At 39.7% G+C, this 19938-nt stretch overlaps 1 protein-coding gene across 1 annotated transcript in view; it reads left to right on the top strand.

Annotated features, from left to right (window-relative positions):
* Window positions 1-1971: 1971 nt before the first annotated feature.
* The window catches only part of tnn (tenascin N), a 42996-nt gene continuing 25029 nt past the window's right edge, over window positions 1972-19938 (top strand). The window contains exons 1-6 of the mRNA XM_085438636.1: window positions 1972-2087; window positions 11210-11418; window positions 11509-11700; window positions 11819-12286; window positions 18077-18210; window positions 18320-18449. Of these exons, the coding sequence (XP_085294762.1) occupies window positions 11223-11418; window positions 11509-11700; window positions 11819-12286; window positions 18077-18210; window positions 18320-18449 (1120 nt within the window). The 5' untranslated portion in view covers window positions 1972-2087; window positions 11210-11222. The remainder of the gene's footprint in view (window positions 2088-11209; window positions 11419-11508; window positions 11701-11818; window positions 12287-18076; window positions 18211-18319; window positions 18450-19938) is intronic.

Below are 19938 nucleotides of genomic sequence, written 5' to 3'. Positions count from 1 at the left end.
GTCAAGACAACTTAATTAATCACTGTTGGCTTTACTCTGGAGGCATAGTGTAATTGAAAGTGTCCTAGATTCACAGTTGTCTGCTAATGCAAGTTTGAAAGAGGGCTAGAAAGCCCTGTTATAGAACCAAATCTAAGGCTCAGCAACACATACTGATGTTCCAAGGTTACGTCTTAACTTCTGGAAGAAAGGTAAATTCTCTGTAATGACTACGCCATTATTGAGCATATGGTGAGCCATTCATCTCTGTCCATTATCCAGGGAGGAGTTTGCCACTAACGGCACCAGAGATACCGCTGCTGAAGGACAGATGTTATCTTTCAGTAGCTATGCTGTCTTTAAGTGACAATAATACTATCATTGGTCTTTTTAGTTATTTGGAAAATATTGCTATTTATATATATGCTATTTAAAAAAACAAAACAAAAGAAAAAAACCTGACCCATTCATCAACAGCAAACCCACAGTGAATTTTTATAGAGTTAAATACTTATATACTTATGACCTTATATATTTATATGGGAGACTGAATTTACATCATTATTTAAAGGAGACTATTTGTTATTTCTAAGTCATTATTCTTTCTCAAGAGTTGCCCAGAATTCCAGTTTTTGAGGAAACATTTTACATTCGTGATGACATACATGGTGCAACAAGTGCTGCTTAAATAGACAAACCTGCTCAGATTGAGCACCTAATTGTGCAGTTGTACCATGTTAACATATCTATAGATCTGTATAGATCTGTGGATCTTCAGGGAGGAGGTGGATGATGAAACCGAACGAGGGAGTGAATATTTGGTGTGGGATATTCAGTCTGATCCAAATCGAATTCTGGGGTCCTCGTGTGTGAATATGTAAAATAAAAAGTAGAAAGCAAAGGTGAAAACATGTGATCACAGGTCTCTGTGCCCCAAAGACATCTGACACCTTACTTATGTCAGCTTAAAGCTGTCATCCGTGACACACGGGGTCTTCAGTAACAGTTGCAGTGTTAACGGGTGATGTGTTTTCTGCCCTCGCTTGTATGGATGCACTTAGCTTTTGCATTTTATTCTGTGCTAACAGGAAACATCTTGAAACGCAGTACTTTTTCATTGCATGTTTTAAAGTGATGACAGTCTGAGGAGGCAGGTTTTTGAAGCTTGTGGTTTTTTCTGTCGGCTTGAAAGAGTTAGCGTTGCTATGTGTCTTCACAGTATGCTTAGCGGTGGCCCGTTTCACAGAAATAAATTGAAAAGGAAAATAACGTGAGAAATATTTCAGAGAGAAGAATATGTAAGTTTTAAATCACATCAAGACTTTGGGGTTTCTAATTGCCAGTCATCCAACCAACAGCAAAGTGATTATTATTACTCAAGAACTCATCCCCAAGACAATATTTTTTCCAGGAAATATCCCTGTCTTTCCTTTTCTTTTCATTTAATGTTACACAATCTGTATGCCACTGCTATATCCATGCCATTTTAAATATCCCCCCCCTTTAGTTCTTCTTGTATATTCTTGTGCACAATTTTGACACTTAAGTTGTTTTCTTCTTCTAACCTAAACCCACTCAGAGTTTTTCTTGGCTTCAGTTTTGCCCCTTTTGACCCAACCTCTACTCAGTTATTGTGTCTTAAATGCTACCATCTCTGCTATAGAGATTAAATTTAACTCCCGCTGCTGGCTCTCTGCTAGCGTAACTAAACTCACACAGGGAGGAAAAAATAAAGGAACGAGAGTGTTGAGACGAATGAGAACTATGAGTGATAAGAGCCACGAGGTAAACAGAAGTAAATGCAACTCATTATCTCCTTCTCTTGTCCCCCATTTTTGTTTTAATCACTTGAGCGGATGGGGGAGAGCAGACACTCCCCAACTAACTGCCCATTGGCCTACAGGCATTTAGAGGAGATTTTAACAGTTGTAGAGGGAGGGAGGGAGGGAGGGAGAGAGCGCTGGCAGTGCAGAGATCCTTGACTCGTTGGCCCTGGCCTGTCAGCAGGTGGTAGAGAGAGAGTTGCTGAGTGACACTCGGTCCGTCAGAGAAAAGTCAGAAAGAAGAAAGGTAGAAAGGAGAGAAAGTTAACAAAGCTCCCCCCAAGGGTAAGACATATTCATATTCTTTTCATTTTTAAGTGCCATTTCTAACTTAGATACGTTAACTATATGCTCCTTTTCTTTTTTGGAGGATTCAAATATTGCTTCACTCTTGCTTAGGATATTTTTATTTGTGCATTTCTTTTTGTCTGTTCTACCTTCCTTTAGCCTTTCCCTTATTTTTAGAACCCTGTTTACCTCTTTTTTACTCAGAAGGTTTGAGGGGCAATAATGAGACATGACAGCAAATGAGCTAAAGTGAGACCCAGAATTTATCAAGTGTCCCAGGACTGAAGCTGTTCTTGCGTTAGTCTGGGCTTGCTTTGCAGGACTTGGTTTAAGAGAAGGTTTTGTAAAACTTGGTAAGCGATACAGACTGATTTATGATGATATTTGACACGATCAACAACTTCCTGTGAGCATTTCATGCTTAATTTGCATAATCAAAGCATACTTAGTGTATTTCATTGAAATATGAAGAACATGCGTTCAGGTAAACATTTATAAATTAAAAAAAATAAATAGACAGATCGTCGTAACGTAGTATAAATGTGATCAGTGTGATTATTTTCCCATCAGAGTAACTGTGACAGCCTCAGTTTTTCTAACGGTGTATTAAAAATATTAATTTCATATCATGAATATGATTGTTGTCATGACAATCCCGTGCTGTTTGACAATGAAGCTGCCATCATAGATTTTCCTCTATGATAATAACAAAAATTATTAGTATTCAATTATGTGCTGAGGTGAGAAATGTTCTCGCAGGACTGTTGATCCAGTAGATTTACCTTTAATGCTACTGTACTGGCACCGCGAATTCACAGAAGCCCTCGCAAAATGAGCTACAGATGTGGGCCTTGAGCCATGCAAAATGATAGAGAGAGAGAGAGACCCACAACCCTGAGTGGGTGGCTTATAAAATGTGTTCACATTGCATAATGTTACTGCTTTCATGGAAACATCAGTCATTTTATTTACTCAAACCGCCTGAAAATGACCTTACTGCAAAGCTACTGAAAACACTTTTATTTTTAGAAAAGCTAATCTATGTCAGGTATTTAGCTGCTTTATTATTGCCTTTTCACTGGGTTCTTCTGTCAGCCCACTGAGGGGAATTAAGTCTCTGCGGTTCTGATGAAGCGAGGTCCTTATCGAGGTCTCCTTGTGGTCTATGTATCAGTAGGAGACAGACAGAATCGTGAAGATATGAGCTCTGCTCTCAGACGATAATTGCTTTCAGCTTTGTTTTATTCATTTTCGTTTCCATGTTCTGTCTGCGAGTTGCCATGTGTGAAAGGAAGAGAAGAAGGGAGAGGAACGTCTAGAAGTTTGCAACCACACATGAGGCACGACCTTACCTCTTCTCATCCTCCGGCTTGTCGGTTTGTTCCATAGAGATTAGTCAAAAGTTGAAATCCGGTGAAACAGTCAGCCTTTTGTCTGATATTTAATGGCTCTCTAGAGAGGATAGGGCAAATGTGCAAAGACTGACCGGGTCTTATTCTACTTCACGTTTCTCTCTCGGAGTCTGTATTCCCGATACAAGCTTTCCTCTGCAGCTGTTTGTTTTTCTTTTTATGTGCAGTTGCCTTTTCTCCTCTTTCTCTGTATTCTTGTGGCCGATTGTTTAACACGGTGAGGTTTCAAAGGCTTTGACAGAGAAACACACAAATGCACAATCATCCCTCACAGCTTGTCAAGCAGCCTTTAGTGAAAGGTGTCTGCCAGTCCAGACAGTCTTGTCTCAGGTCGAATACATTTCTCTTGTTACCGTTGGAGGGCTCCTCCACTGCTTCTGGAGGCCATAAATACCAAGTTTCATAAACAGGACACAGATGGGCAGAGTGAACAAATATTATATCAGCAAACACTACTAACACAGCGTTGCTTTCAAAGGAAAGTCATTGTCAGGAAGGACCGTGTTTACGAACACTCTGAATTAGGTTTGTGTTGGCTTGAAAGCCATAATGAAATGCCGAATGACCCATGTGGAAAGCCCATCGGTTTCCCTGCTTTATCCTGCAGTCTAGAGTCATTACTGGCAGTCAGCTGAATTATGTTTCCAAATCAACTGGACGCCAAAGCCAGAAAGCTCACTTTTACAATAATCGAAAATATATCATGGTTTATGTCATGGCAGATATTGAATTCTACACCTTTATTTAGATCCCATCTGTTTCATTCATTGATATTTAATCTTGCCTGTCAGTTTACTTTTAATCACCCCCTCTTCCACTTGTCCATTAGTGGAGTGAATGATTGGTACCTAATAAATCATAACGGCGTATTTGTTCTATACTGTCCTTCACATTTATACATTCATATGCCAATTATCCATCATCCATCTTCTATTTCTCTCACAGACTGTAAATTAAGATGGGATTAGTCACTCTGATGTCAACCAGCAGTACTGAAACATCTACATTAGTGTTTTGGCTTCCTCATTGTTGCCTTTTGGAGCCAAAAGTAACCATATTTGGATGACAGGGAGTTGTTATGTGACTTTAATAAGGTAGGTGAGTTAATAAAATACTTGAATTTCAAACAGCAAAACTGGAACCCACAGTCTGCACTACAAAGCGTACAAAAAATTTCCTATGCTACAAAATGGACAGCAGTTCGGTAAGTTGAATTAGGAAGGTGAGGCCTCGCGGACAGTACCTTTCAATCAAAACACATCACTAGCTTTATGGAAAGTCCAACAGGATGAGTTGCAAAGAAAAAAAGGTAAAATTAGCTATAGATAACATTTTGTAACAGGCTTTAAACCTGCCTGTGTTTCAGAGCTGAAAGTGCATCAATGTGCACGCTTACAAAGAAGGTCTGGAAAATGAAAAATATGAAAACACTGAACAAACTAATGTTTTCACTTATAATTACAGTACCATCTGGAAATTCCAGTCTTTTTAAAATAGACTAGCTCCTGATATTTTAGGTTTTTTGTGGTCCAACTGTTCAGATTTGCTCAAACCAGCATGAAAGTTGAATCAAAATAGCAATATTTTCATTTATGACACTGAGAATTTGATGTTAAACGGACTATACATGTTTTATGGTGCAATACTGTGAAACCCTAGATTACAAATTATATAACTTTCAAAACTTGACACAATTACTCTTCGCAGTGTGATTTGTTTTATTAGTGTGTGCTCAAATACGAGACTTACACAGAACTGCTTTAACTTTTTAAATACATAATTCAACTAACCAGTCCTCAGACCTTTTTTGAAGCAGCTATCTCAAATTACAGATCGAAATTTAACATTACAATCAGAAAGACCTGTGAAAATTTCAGGGTTCTATCTTTAATACTTTTTGAGTGATTCATGTTCAAACATGACCTCAGATGTCAATGAAAAAAAAGAAAAGAAAAGAAAAAGAAAGAAGGTGGGTAGATGAGACTTAGGACAAAAATAAATACAAATACTACAAAAACAGTGTAACATATGAAACTAAAATTTCACAGCAAGCAATATACTGCATGTGTCCAAACTTTGAGCAGTAACATTTTTTGTGCAAAATGGTCAAGCAGTGTTGGAACCAACACTTTTCAAAGAACTGCAGTTTTGTCACACTGTAGCACTGGCTCCGTTTTGTTTGTTTTTTTTAGCCCAACTGGTGTCCATCCATCCATCCATCCATCCATCCATCCATCCATCCATCCATTCAAATGTAACTGCCCCACTTCCCTCTTTATCCCATTTTCTTTCTCCATTAATTCCTCCATCTGTCTGTCTTTCCAACATGAGGACAGTCTCAGCAGTCAGACACGACCCTGTGCTATGCTTGGAAAGTCACACTGCAATCTCCTCCAAGAGAAATAAGAAAAGGCCTTGAAAAAGGCAAGCATCAAATAAAACCTTGACAGGGAGCTATAAACATGCTTGTTAAGCATCTCTGTGAGCCCGTGCTCAGTGCTATTACACACCATACTATACCATCTGTAATGTGGCTAACTGCTAGAGTGTCAGTGATTCCAACACACAACTCTCCATCACTTCTTCTCTTACCTATTCACTCTCCCTCACCCACTGATCCATCTGATTCTCGATCCTGTTTTCCGCTCTCCATACCCCTCACTTTATTTCCATTTTCCTGTCTTAAGGCCTTAATCTCAGTTTTACAAGCCTAAGATTTGGCCATTGACAAAAGACCTTCTAAGGTCTAGTTTTTCACCACAGCATAGGGTAAAAGACACAGCATGTCTGTGATGTCATAGCTTGGATTGTTTGCACAGGCACCGGTCTCTGACCTCAAGCCTTTGACCAGCAGTAGTTAAATACACAGCTAAAATAACCAAGCTGGATATACTGAGTTTGAACTGGTCATGATAATTACACGTGCATTTGCCTCCCTAAAAAAAGCACTGGGAATTCTGAATCACAAACCTACTTGAGTTGTGTGCATTCATTTGAGCTAGAACTCATATTCCAGCACTTAACTCAAAATAAAATGTATTGACTCGATGAAGAGAAGCTTTCCACTTTAGAGTTTGAAAATATGTCACGTATAACAGCATGTAACTCAACTGTAACTCAAAATGTCAGATATTGTCATATTCTCAGTTTCCTAGGATCCCTGCTTAGATTATATGTTAATCTGATAATGGTGTCATCGTGGTATTGGCAGATTTTTAGTTCTGCTTGTTGACAACTTAATATTCTGGCCAATGCTCTCTCTCAATGTCTAATGGGATTTTAAGTATTAGTTTCTCTGTCTGCACATTATTTTTTAACTTTTCCAGCTGTTTTAGTCTTTGATGCTCAAAGAGAAAATGTTTTGATAGATTTCCAAGTCATTCATTGTTTCCACTTCAAAATTTCACATTTTGAGCAAACACAGGAATAAATCTCAAAATAAGAGAGCTGTTTTTGCCCAGTTCTTAGAGTTTATAATTTATAGTAAAGTTGAGCTAAAACACTGAAATAAAACTGAATAATAGTTATTTTTGTATATCGTGACATGCCGGAAAAGCCTGAGAAATATTTGCTGGTTTTATTTGTGCAGTAGTATATTTGGTCCTGTATTGGACCCAGTGGAGCCACTCAGTTTACATGAATAGTATAGGCCTGTGAGACTGAAGCCATGTATACACTCTGAAAGCTGCTGTTTCAGCTCCTCCCCCTTTAAGCAAACCTGATTGGCTGCCCCTCATAAGCAGAGGGTGGGGTTGCTGTGCTCACAACCAGAGCTGTATGTCTGACCATAGTAAGGAAATTTTGGTTCATATGGATTATTTGCACATACGCTGACCTCAGTAATTAAAACTTTATTTTGCATTTATCAAGCATGACACCGTTTCTCCTTCTTTCTTCTTCACTTGATTAGAGGTTTTGTGTTTCCATAGACCACATGAGCTCAGCACAGTTAGCTCATGTGTTCCTTCAAGCCACCTTTTAAACTTTTGTACCATAAGGTTTAATTCAAACCAAAGTCCGGCAAAAGGGCTATTGAAGCTTAAGCAGGATTTCTATTTTGAAAGCATGTAATTTAGCTTCCCCGGGGAAGCCGCTGCAAGGTTTTAAGTTCACATGACATCACTGTCATTAGACACAATGACATCATCACCGAGGACAAGCTTCTGCATTCGCTGAAGCTTTGAAATGCCTGACTGAGCACAATTTATGGTTTGCGATCTCTGCCAAAGTGATGACTATTCACTTTCTACTGCCACACTGTGGAATGAGAGCTCCATTACGACACACACAGGGTGACACAATGGCTCAGGTTTCTTGTGATTAAATATACAGTAGTCTGCCCCAGTGAATCTAATGTAACTTATGTATTTCTGTCCTCAGCTCTGTATAAGACACTGTTGAAGGTACAAATCTGTGCCTTTGTCAGCCACGAGACACAGGTTCAGTCAGGCGCAACAACAGACGCCTACAGTTTCAGGGGTTTGTTACACACAGTTAATGCCAAAGATACAGTCTGTACAAAATGTATAGTCCAGCACTAAAAAACAGATGGGATATTTCATCTCCATATGCTTTTGCTCATGCCAATGTGAGAGTCCTCGAAGTAAATTTGATGTACCTCACACTGAGCTGTGAGGTGTTTAACGTTATTGTCTTTGATTTCAAACACAGACTAGCAGGCAACTGTCTGGAGGGCCCAAGACTCCTAGGCCCCCCAGTATGAGATATAATTTCTGTTTGACTAACCACACACGCACGAATTCTGCTTTAAAAACTGGTTTTAAGAGATTTGGTGTTTAAGTTGGATTTTTCTCTTATGTTCTAAAATAATGTTCTGTTCAAAAAAGTACATCCTTTTTCAATTACAAGGTTTTACATGTCAGTTCATTATAAAATCAAGCCAAAATACAGAAGCAGCATATGAAAAATTAAGTCCACACTTTCTGCTTAACAATATGAACTCAGAACACAATCCGTCCACCTATAAGCTGTTGAATCATGGGGTATGCTTAATTTTTCACTTATAGCTCATGCATTTTGGCTTAAATAAATAACTACAACAAAAACAACAACACAGCTTGATTTTAAAACCTACTCAGAATGAGCTTATTTTTTTTTATGTGCTGATATGTAAAACTACAATTCCCTTTTCTGTGACTGTATGAACAAGACAAAGCTGATACCATTGGAGTTTCGTTTTTTTTATAATAATGGATTGGATTTATATAGCGCTTTTCAAGGCACCCAAAGCACTTTACGATACCACTATTCATTCACTCTCACACACTGGTAGAGGCAAGCTACAGTTGTAGCCACAGCTGCCCTGGGGCAGACTGACAGAAGCGAGGGTGCCATATTGCGCCATTGGCCCCTCTGGCCAACACCAGTAGGGTAAAGTGTCTTGCCCAAGGACACAACGACCAGGACAGAGAGCCCAGGGATCGAACCGGCGACCTTCCGGTTACAGATGCGATTCCCAACCCCCTGAGCCACGGTCGCCCGTATGCTTGAAGATATGTAAGATGCAGCACTGTTGTTAAAGGGAAGATGATTATGAGGTAGTTAGTATTTTTTTCCAAGCTTAGCTAATAAGTTCTACCACATTTTGTACTCTTTTCATAAGAAGACTTTTTTGTACACGTATAATTCAGAAGGGAGTACCCCCAGACACATGAAGAAAAACTGTCTGCCATGTTTCCATGGGCTTCCTCACACTCCTGGGATCTTCAGACCATAGAACACACACGTCGAGTCCATATCCAGTCATTGTTAGACTATGTGCAACCTCTGCTAACAGAGTCCATGTCAGTTCTTTAAGACACTTCATGACATTTTCCAAATCTTGCCGGGCCAAAGGCAACAAATTCTAATGGTAAAAAGATATATTCAGAGGGAGTTTTGAAACTGAAGATCTAGTAACAATTTTACAGCTGGTCCTTATCCAGTGATTGTGTATAGGGAAAATGGTTATGGGGTAACTGTGTGTCACAAGATGAACGAAGTAGGTGGAGTAACAAAGTATGACAGCTTAACCAAACTTGCCAGCAACAAACTCTCAGACTGAAAGTGAACAAGTTCCCGAATGTTGATTTTATTTTTGCATGTCAGAGCTGTTTTATATGTTGAAACATAAAAAATAAGTGACCTCAGTTGCACAAATACACTGTTAGAAAAAACAAATCCTAAAAAAACGGTAATATTCCGGCTGCTGGGCGCCAAAATACTACCGTAAAATAACAGAAAATAACTTTCTCATGAAAATACAGTTATTTTCAGTAATGAAAATACAGTTTGTTGTGTGTGCTAATTTTACATGGGATTCTGCCTTTTCCAAGTGCTGGTCAATGAATGTGGCAATATGAAGCATAATACGTAAATGTACAGAAATATACAGTTAACAGTTGGTTTAAATAATAATGGATTGCCCTGGGACAGACTGACAGAGGCAAGGCTGCCATATCGCACCATCACCAGTAGGTGAAGAGTCTTGACCACGGACACAATAACAAGAGTGTCGACGGTGGGGCTCGAACCGGCAACCTTCTGATCACAAGGCGAACTGCCAACTCTTGAGCCACGATGGCCCTAAATGGCAATGATAATAATACTTATGTGATGTAACACAAGCTTATAGGAATCATGTTATATACTTTTCCATAGCATTACATTTGAATTCAACAGTTCAATCTTTCAAATAACGGACAGATATTTGTGAGATCATGATTTGTGAATGTATTTTAACAATCTAAATATGCATATGTACAGACAGATACATTTAATAATCATGACAATTATGTTTTATTACATTACAGTGATTTAACATTAATTTACATTTGAAATGTCTATCACAGTCTATTTACGTAACTTTAGAAGAACAGAACAAAACTGTAAAATGCACAGTAAAATACTTTTATATTAGGATTTTTTCCTACAGTGCAGCCATACCCGCGACCTTGTGGTTGTTAGTTCACATTCATTGGCCGATGCTTAGCGTCATGTTATTATGTGTCCCAACATCCAATGGCATGTCACATTGTTTTCATGGCCACACCCCAGGTGCAGAGGCCTATTTCTGTTCAGGAATGTGGTGAATACTTTGAGATTTATATTAATTGCAATTCCTACCTCTACATTTATTATTTAAAATATATAATTAGCACAGCATGGCCGTGCAATGTTTTATATGTTTTTTTTTTCGTTTTTATTCCTATTAATTATATTTTCACTTGTTACCTCTGAATTATTGAATCAGATCTAGATGACATGAAATTTTTAGCAAAATTATAATTCAAATACTCATTTAATTATTGATTATTCTCATTAATTTTCGATCATTTTATATATTTTTCCATAGTATTACATTTAATAATAATAATGGATTGGATTTATATAGCGCTTTTCAAGGCACCCAAAGCGCTTTACATTTGAATTTAACAGATCATTCTCTCACATAACAGACAAATATTTGTGAAATTATGATACATTTCTGAATGTATTTTTACAATCTAAATATGCATGTGTACTAAAAAATATATTTAAAAAACAAGTAAATTGTGTTTTACTATATTTACAGTGATGTTATGTTATTTTACCTTTGACATGTAAAATCACAGTCTACTTATGTAAATTTAATGATATTCTAGAAAGACAGTACAAAACTGTAAAATATACAGTAAGATACTTTGACATTACTATTTTTTGGAACAGTGTACCACTAGCAATGACCGCTAGACCCCTGTGGAGGGCCCTGTGCCTGCTGGCCCTACTCTGCACATGGTCACGCACAAGTTCTGCTGACACCCAGCCAGACCCCTCAGCTGCAGAGCAGGAAGTCACCTTGAGCCACATCTATAAAATTGACATCCCGGGGAGCACCAGCTGCAACCTACAACACATATCAACACAGGATGAAACAGGTCATAAGAAAGATATAACTAAGAGATTAAGAGTGAAGAGCAACAGATAGGTGTAGCAGCATGAACTTAACAAAGATATCCATTTTGCAGGTCTGCAGATGGAGACCACAAAAAATGGAAACAATGACATTATCTTCAGACACAACATCAAGCTGCAGTCACCCAGATGTGACTGCGAGGAGTCGGAAAGCTTTAAGTCTTTGCTTTACAGAGTCAATGGACTCGAAGAAGAAGTCAACTACCTTAAGACCCAGTGTGCACAGGGATGCTGTGGTGCTGCAGGTAGGCCATGACATGACATGATAGACTAGGCTGCTGGGGACTTTCCATGATGAACTGAACGTTTCTTCTTCACTCACTTCTTTTCACTCCCGCTGTGTTGGCGTATCTCTTTATCAAGGCGTGGACAAAAGCTGTAGTGGCCATGGTACCTACCAACACGACACCTGCAGCTGCCTCTGTAACGTAGGATGGGAAGGCCCCGACTGTTCTGAATCCTCCTGCCCAGATGAGTGCAACGACAATGGCAGATGCGTAGATGGCCGGTGCGTCTGCCATGAGGGCTACACCGGAGAAGACTGCAGTGAGCTGACATGTCCAGACAACTGCAATGACAATGGCCAATGCGTGGATGGCCAGTGCGTGTGCTATGAGGGCTACACCGGAGAAGACTGCAGCGAACTGACCTGTCCAAACAACTGCAATGACAAGGGCCAGTGTGTAGACGGGAAATGTGTGTGCTTCTCACACTTCGCTGGTGAGGATTGCAGCAACCAGAAGTGTCCCAATGACTGCACAGATAATGGCCAGTGTGTGAACGGCAAGTGCATCTGTGATGACGGCTTTTACGGGGAGGACTGTTCGTTAGGTAAGCTTAACATGATTTCTGTTGATGCTTTGCAAACTTTAACACAAGGGCGTCAAACTTAAGGCCCGGTGGCCCGAATCGGCCTGGCAGCGACTCCAATCTGGCCCAGTGGACGGCTTGAAAATGTGAAGAAGGACATAGGAAGACATTTACTGAAATTTAATAAAAACCTTTTCAGTAATCTGACACATTTATCATATAGCTTCACTCATCCAGCCTACTAAAGATCAAAGTAACTAAAAGACATAGCTTGGGGAGTTTTGCAGAAAAATCACAGTTAAAAAAAAAGAAGAAGTGAACTTTGTGTGCATCGAGGTGTGGATATTAACTTTATGTGACCCAAACTTGCATTTTTCACTTGAGACTGAAAAGTCACATTTCTACAGTCACCTCTATGGCACTAACATTAACCTGAGAATTTTAAGTGCTATGTCACGAAGCTCGGATGCTACAAGCAGCTCAGGGACCGTTAAAAAATATAACACTTGGCCCTAATGACCTGTTCACCTTCATATAAATTTCCATATGCATCCTTTTAGTAGCATTTTCATGCCCAGACTGAATGATTCTCAAGAGCCAAAGCAGTGCAGTCTGGGCTTTAATCATCTATCTCCTACCATCTGTGTGATTCATGTACAAGTGTCCAGGGTCATACATCAACTGAATGGCAATTACCTTACAAGTAATATCAAGTCATATTCATATAGGTGCAGCTACAGGGCAGAAAAAGCTTTTCAACCAGCCTGTTTTAGTATTTGCTGTTACATCTTGCCATCAGCCGTTTAAGATCCCTGCTCAACAGCTGCACCTTGCTCTGCTAAAAAAAACGAAAGAAGATATTTTTACTAAAATTAAACTAGTCATTGGAGCCCAGCTGTTATCTTCACAGCTTTCTTCACAGCCCCTATAGCCTCCTCCACTGGCTCTGTACTTTTTGGTACAGTAATGACCTGCAGCAGAGTCCCTGATGGTGCTTGAACTTTAAGAGCTGCCTCAAAAGCCAGTAAACCCCTACAGTTAACTATTAGCCAGCTCAGTGATGCTGAAGAGTTTCTGACCAAACCTACTATGGAATTCAAAACATATCTCCCGACAGTTATTTCAGAGATATCAGCCGACGGGGCGCTTTCAGTGGGCTGACCTGATGACCACTGCATTTTTGGCCTCCAGACAACCTATAACATCAGGTCACATAATACCACAGAAATATAAGAATACCCATCAGTCTTTCAGGGCTTCATCTGGCTTTTACCCTGCAGAAGAATCTCACCTTTCCTGATAAATGCACTGCTCGCCAAATCACTGTTACTGTGCTGCCCGAGGAGCAGAGTACAAAATTGCATTTTACAGCAATTTAAGGCCAGGAAAGCAGAAACGTGAGCAGCAGCTGCCAGGCATGAGCACTGAATTCCCACTGTGACAGTCAATTCTGCAGAGATATTGAACATTTGGCTGCAAGTGAATGGCACTTTTATTTTTTCATAGCATTGATCTCTTACATTTGAAATAGTATTCTATTTATATGCTAACATCTGTCTATGGTTGTCTTGGCATGTTTTTCCTCTGTATTTAATCAAGAGCACAAAGCATGTGTTTTAAAGCCCTTTTTTTTTAAAGTCAACTGGATCCATCAAATGCAGCTCCGTGAACCATAAATGTTTCAGACTTCACAGTAGCAGGTCAGAAATGTCAAACCGTAGATGACGATTCCATTTCTTCAAGCTGTGTTTCATACCACAGAGGTAGAGAACAGATCTGTAGCTTCGTGTTTAGGTGCTGTTGAATGGAGTCCAACATCAACAGTGCCACCGTGTCAGAAGAAAAGTCAGGCAAGAAGGGAAAGTGGGAGGTAAGAAAAAAAAAACCCTGTGTTGATTTTAGGTGTTAGCGGTAATAAGAAGGCTGAGAGGAAGAGCACAAAAGCAAAACAGTTGGCGCTTTCTTTGTTTTATGTGGCTATTTGCCATTTCAACACCTGGCTGATGGATGCCAATCTGTTTTTTGGACGCTGATGGGAACAATACTCTTGAAGTATGGGTTTAGATACAGTTTCTGTCCTTTCCAGTGAGGCACACTTTAATGTTTTCTTTTGTGTTCTTAACCATCAAAGGCAGAAGCCTCATGGCTTAGAAATCAGCAGCCCTTGCACAGTAGGAATAGTTTTCTTAGCCTCAGTTTATGTCAATCCAGAAGATTTAGTAAAAATGCAACCAAATTTAATGAAGTAATCTGAATATAATACAGGTGAGATTATTAAAGCTTTCTCAACATAATGCAGATGGTCTGTATTTAGCTTATTATCCTTTATTTTTTCACGGCCTCTAAAATGTTTCCTTTTATTATAAAGCACATTTAGAAAAGTTGACTTTAAACCATATTTAGCCATTTTTTCCTTACCAGTTCTCTTTTAATGAGCTGGATCAGGATTTCCTCTAAAATATCAAGCTACAGACAGGAAAGATGATAGCACATAAAAAATCAAATTTCTCAAAGAAGTCCAGACGTGTCGTTTCAGTAAAATTTTCTTCCTCTGATAGCATTTTGCTGATTTTCAAGCCGAAAAGGCAGAAAATCACCATTATTTTCTGCTTTTCCAATCTTATTATGCAAATGTATTCACACCAGCTGTTCTGAAATAATATTTAAGGGCAAAGATGGTTGATAGTCATGCCTGGATTAGCAACAGGAGAATTTTAACTGTTCTTTGATGGAAAAAGACTGCTGCATTTGAAGAAAAACATCGAGCTTCCTGACTTTACCTTGTGGAACAGCATCTAAATCTTATGTGAATTCCTTGCTTGCCAAAGCTATAGTGGACCACATAACCACTCATTTCACATTTCTCATTTTCCCTTGTAATAAGCTTTTACTTGCACGCCATGTTTTGCTTTTTCTTTTTCTTTTTAAAAAAATCTATACAGTCTGCCATTTTATTTCCCTCTATCATACCCACAAAAGCTCACCTTGCCTTTAAAAAGCCTCACTCCCCAACACGGCTGACATGTCGTCTTCTGTGTTTTGGCTGCGGTTTTGGTTTGTTTTTACTCTTAGCTCCCCCACCATGTTTTTCCAGAATGGCCAGAGAAGCACTTTAAAGGAGTCTTTCTTTCCATTTAGAGTAAAAAAACAAAACAAAACACCTATTTTTCCGTGTTCATGATTTGTTGGTTCTTTGACAATCAACTGAAAAAAAAAAAAGATTTAAGCCTTTTGGTAGATTGAATAAGTGTAGGTGTTATGCAGCACAGTGAAGGTGTTTGTGGGGACTGATAATAGGCTTTATTAGCAAATTCAACATAATGCAAGGCACAAAGAACTGAAATCCAAAGACGAATGTGAGAAACACAAGACAACCAGGAAACACAGGTTGTTAAAATAGATGTCCTGACAGAGCTCACGGCAGGGAAAGCAAAGACAGGAAGTAAAAGCACAAAAAACACACAGGGAAAAACAAAATAAATCAACATTTGGAAACCACAGAGCTGTACTACAGTACAAGGCAAGACTAATAAGATAGCAATTTATGTCAAACTTAAAGTTTTAAAACTTTAAGAAAACCCAGTTTCACAGAGAAAGTTGATAAAAGATCACAATGATATGTGTTATCTCTGTCTAGGGCTTGGGGTTTTGTTGACCCAGCTAACTCGAAGAAAACCTATCTATGTTTAATTTCCTTCATAGTACACCCCCCTCAGGGCCTTGTAGTACGAAGTGAGTTTAGCATATCCAGGTTATGCTTTCATTATCTGTATTCACTTATCCTAACAGTCAGGTGGTGAAGCCCTTGTAGGCTGGGGTCGATTATCCTGACCCTAGCGGTCAAGCTATCAAGCTGTTTATCAACCAGGAGTTTATCAATCTAGTTGGCAAATTCATATGAACGTTGTTGTGTTGGCAGCATCTGTCAAATCAAAAAATATAGCTAAGTGTACGGCAGCAGAGCAACTGCAAAGGAAGCTGAAACCATATTATAGGAACAATATGAAAAGGGCTTAAAGCAGCACAGCTGCTGTAGACAATGCAGTGTTCAGTAATTTAATATTAAACATGTCGTATGAATGTGTGTGTGGTTTGGTTGGTGAGAAGAAAAAAACTTTAAACCCTGCCACTATCCAAGCTCTGAGGTCTGGGGGATCTTTTACAGGACAGGCAGTGATTTAGATTAGATTAGATAGAACTTTATTAATCCCTCGGGTGGGTTCCTCTGGGAAATTCGATTTCCAAAAAAGCACAGCACCGACAGAAGTTACAGAGTTACAGAATATTATATATATATATATATATATATATATATATATATATATATATATATATATATATATATGTATACACACACACACACATATATATAAATACAGAGACAATATAAATAAAATATACGAAGGGGATAAATAGAATAAATAGGAATAAAAATAAAAATACAAGTGAATTGCACATTTCAAGTATTGAGTCTATTGCACCGTTGACTATTTACAAAAGTATTGCACAAGGTATTGCACAGTGAGGTGAAGAGGCACTACAGCTTAGTTGTTCCCCCCTCCTTTGTCCTCCTGTTTCTCCTCCCTCTCCCCTCCAGGGAGGAGTTAAACAGTCTGATGGCGTGTGGGACAAAGGAGTTTTTAAGTCTGTTAGTTCTTGTCTTGGGGAGAAGCAACCTGTCACTGAACAGACTCTTCTGGTTGTTAATGGCCGTGTGCAGAGGATGCCCAGCATTGTTCATAATGTCCAGCAGTTTCTTTAATGTCCTTTTCTCTGCCACTGTCACCAGAGTGTCCAGCTTCATGCCGACCACAGAGCTAGCCCTCCTGATCAGTTTCTCCAGCCTGGATGAGTCCTTCTTTGCTGTGCTGCTCCCCCAGCACACCACAGCATAGAAAAGTACTCCAGCAACCACTGACTGGTAAAACATCCTCAGGAGCTTCCTGCAGATGTTAAAAGACCTCAGCCTCCTGAGGAAGTACAGTCGGCTTTGGGCTTTTTTATACAGGTGCTCTGTGTTGCATGACCAGTCCAGTTTATTGTCCACCCACAGCCCGAGGTACTTGTACTTGTTGACCACCTCCACCTCCTCCCCCTCTATCTGAACCGGTAGTGGACCTTCTCTGGACCTCCCGAAGTCCACAACCAGTTCCTTAGTCTTTGAGGTGTTGAGTTGCAGGTGGTTTGTGTGACTCCATGCGACAAAGTTCCTCACCAGACTTCTGTACTCCTCTTCCTGATCATCCCAGATACACCCCATGATGGCTGTGTCGTCTGCAAACTTCTGAATATGGCATAATTCAGAGTTGTAGCAGAAGTCAGAGGTGTACAGGGTGAAGAGAAGAGGGGACAGCACAGTTCCCTGTGGTGCTCCTGTGCTGCTGACCACTGTGTCAGACGTGATGTCCTTCAGCCTGACGTACTGTGGTCTGTCGGTGAGGTAGTCGGAGAGCCAAGCCACCAGGCAGGGGTCCACCTCCATCCTGTTCAGTTTTTCTTGAAGCATACAGGGCCGGATGGTATTAAAGGCACCAGTTAACCCAAGGTTAACCCAAGGTTAACCCTGAAGTTACATGGATAAGATGAAATCCTGCTTCATAGTGGAGGCCTTAGGAGGACAACAACAGCTACAAATAGACAAGACAGAGGAAGAGAAGACAGTGAAGCGAGCAAAAAAGAAAAATTAAAATGCAAGCCTGAACAACAAAATCAGAAAAAGAACTTGTGGACATGATAGCGGACTTGTTGATAAAAATAACTGTTAAATTCTGTTAATTCCTGACTTCTGTGTATGTCTCTTTGTTCTCTCAGTCTTGGCACCTCAGGGTCTGCAGGTGGTCCAAGTGACTGACGTCTCTCTCCTGGTTGAGTGGGAGTCCGTTCAAGGGGCCGAGTATTATGTGTTGACATATTATCCGAAAAATGACGAGGGTGCGCAGGAGCAGGTAGGTTTTTCTACTTTGATCATTTCTGTGTCAAATACAGGTTGTAGCAAAAAAAAAAGTATATTACCTATTTCATCTTACAAACTTATTCTCATCAACTGCATATTAGATTTCGGTCGCCAACACAGAGAACTCCTACCTCATCACAGGACTGACTCCTGGGGTTACCTACATTGTCCAAGTACATGCGGTGGTTAAGGGCATCCAAAGTGAAGCTGACGAGATTGAAGCCACCACAGGTGAGCACAGATGGTTCTGATCAGGACAGAAAAAACAAATACAGAGCTTTAAAATTAGTATTTTTCAGACTAACAGACATTAGTGCTGTAGCAGAACTCGGCGGTGTGCAGCATGTTTCCTTTAAATGAGCTGCTGGTTTAAAGTGAAAGCAGATGTTACCTATTAAAGACTACCGTGGCTTTGAGGGCAGGTGTGGCCTGCAGGTCTTAGGGATTAAGTTAGATTTTCTCGGGATAAAATAGTTGCATTTGAAGTCAAACGTAATTGTGTATGTGATTTGGCATTAAAAGACCATAAATGCTATTCTGGTAGAGTCCAGGAATGAAAATATGGACCTGGCATGGATTGATAACCTGCCTCACTTTCTCTGTTACTTTTGTAGAATGAGCACGATTGTTCCTGTATTCGTCTTTGTCTTTCACAGAAATTCTATGGTAAAAAAGCAATGAACAGACTGAAGACTTTAATTACTAAGTGTTTCATTAAAGGCTGGCTTGTTAGCCTTTAATTCTCAAGGAAATGGCTCCATGAACTTGCTCACAGATGTGGCGGGACACAGATGTGTAGAGAAAGAGATTACTTGACAGGATTGATGGGAGACGTGCAGAAAGTGGGAGTGTGGTTAGATTGGTTTACCATGGAAAACCTCACAGAGCATAGCTTTCACATATGGGCATAAGAAGCCACGCCATCATCTGGCTTATTGTTGTGTGAGGCAGACTGGTACATACTTTTTGTTTTAACTTCAAACAATGATCTACTTCAAAAGAGGGTTTGGATGGATGTTTTTAAGTTTTCTTTTGGGAAGCACAACAGCTGGCATGAAAAGAAGCTTTTCATTTGGTAACGCTTGCTTTGTTTGATGGAACTCACTTTTTCCTCATGAAATTGCAGAAGCATATCTCTAATTAACGTCTGAATTATTCAGAATATTCTGAGAGATGGGAGGATGCAGTGGCATACAAAGTTCTGAATGATCAGGCTTCATCATATCTTAAAGACCTCATAGTATCATTTCATTCCAACAGAGCATATCTCTCTAAGACTGCGGGCTCATTTTTGGTTATTTGATTATCTAAAAGTAGAATGGGAGGCAGAGACTCCAGCTATCAGGCCCATCTTCTGTGGAACCAACTCCCAGTTTGGGTTCACGATACAGACACGCTCTCTACTTTTCACATCAGACTTCAATCTTCATCCCTCATTTATGCTGCTATAGACTCAGACTGTGAGGAACCATTCATGATGCACTGATATCTTCTCTATGCCCTTCTTTTTACTACTCATACCAGGATACCAGGATTGCATGTCCTTAACTTCGATCCTCTTTTTAGTGGTTTTTCCCCTTATTCTGATTTGTTTTGTTTTGTTTTGTTTTGTGTTTTTTGGTTTTTTGGTTGGGTTTTTTTTGTGGTTTGTGCTCCTCCTTTTCTGTCATCTCGTTCCCATCACCTCCAAATCTATAGCAGCTGATTCCCCATCCTGGGG

The sequence above is a fragment of the Copadichromis virginalis genome, linkage group LG18 (assembly GCF_057382275.1).
Source record: "Copadichromis virginalis isolate Kocher_CV1m ecotype Utaka linkage group LG18, C_Virginalis_male_GT1.1, whole genome shotgun sequence".
In the NCBI taxonomy this organism is placed as follows: Eukaryota; Metazoa; Chordata; class Actinopteri; order Cichliformes; family Cichlidae; genus Copadichromis; species Copadichromis virginalis.
The sequence above is the reverse complement of the archived record's forward strand: the minus strand, read 5'-3'. Positions and strand labels throughout refer to the sequence as shown.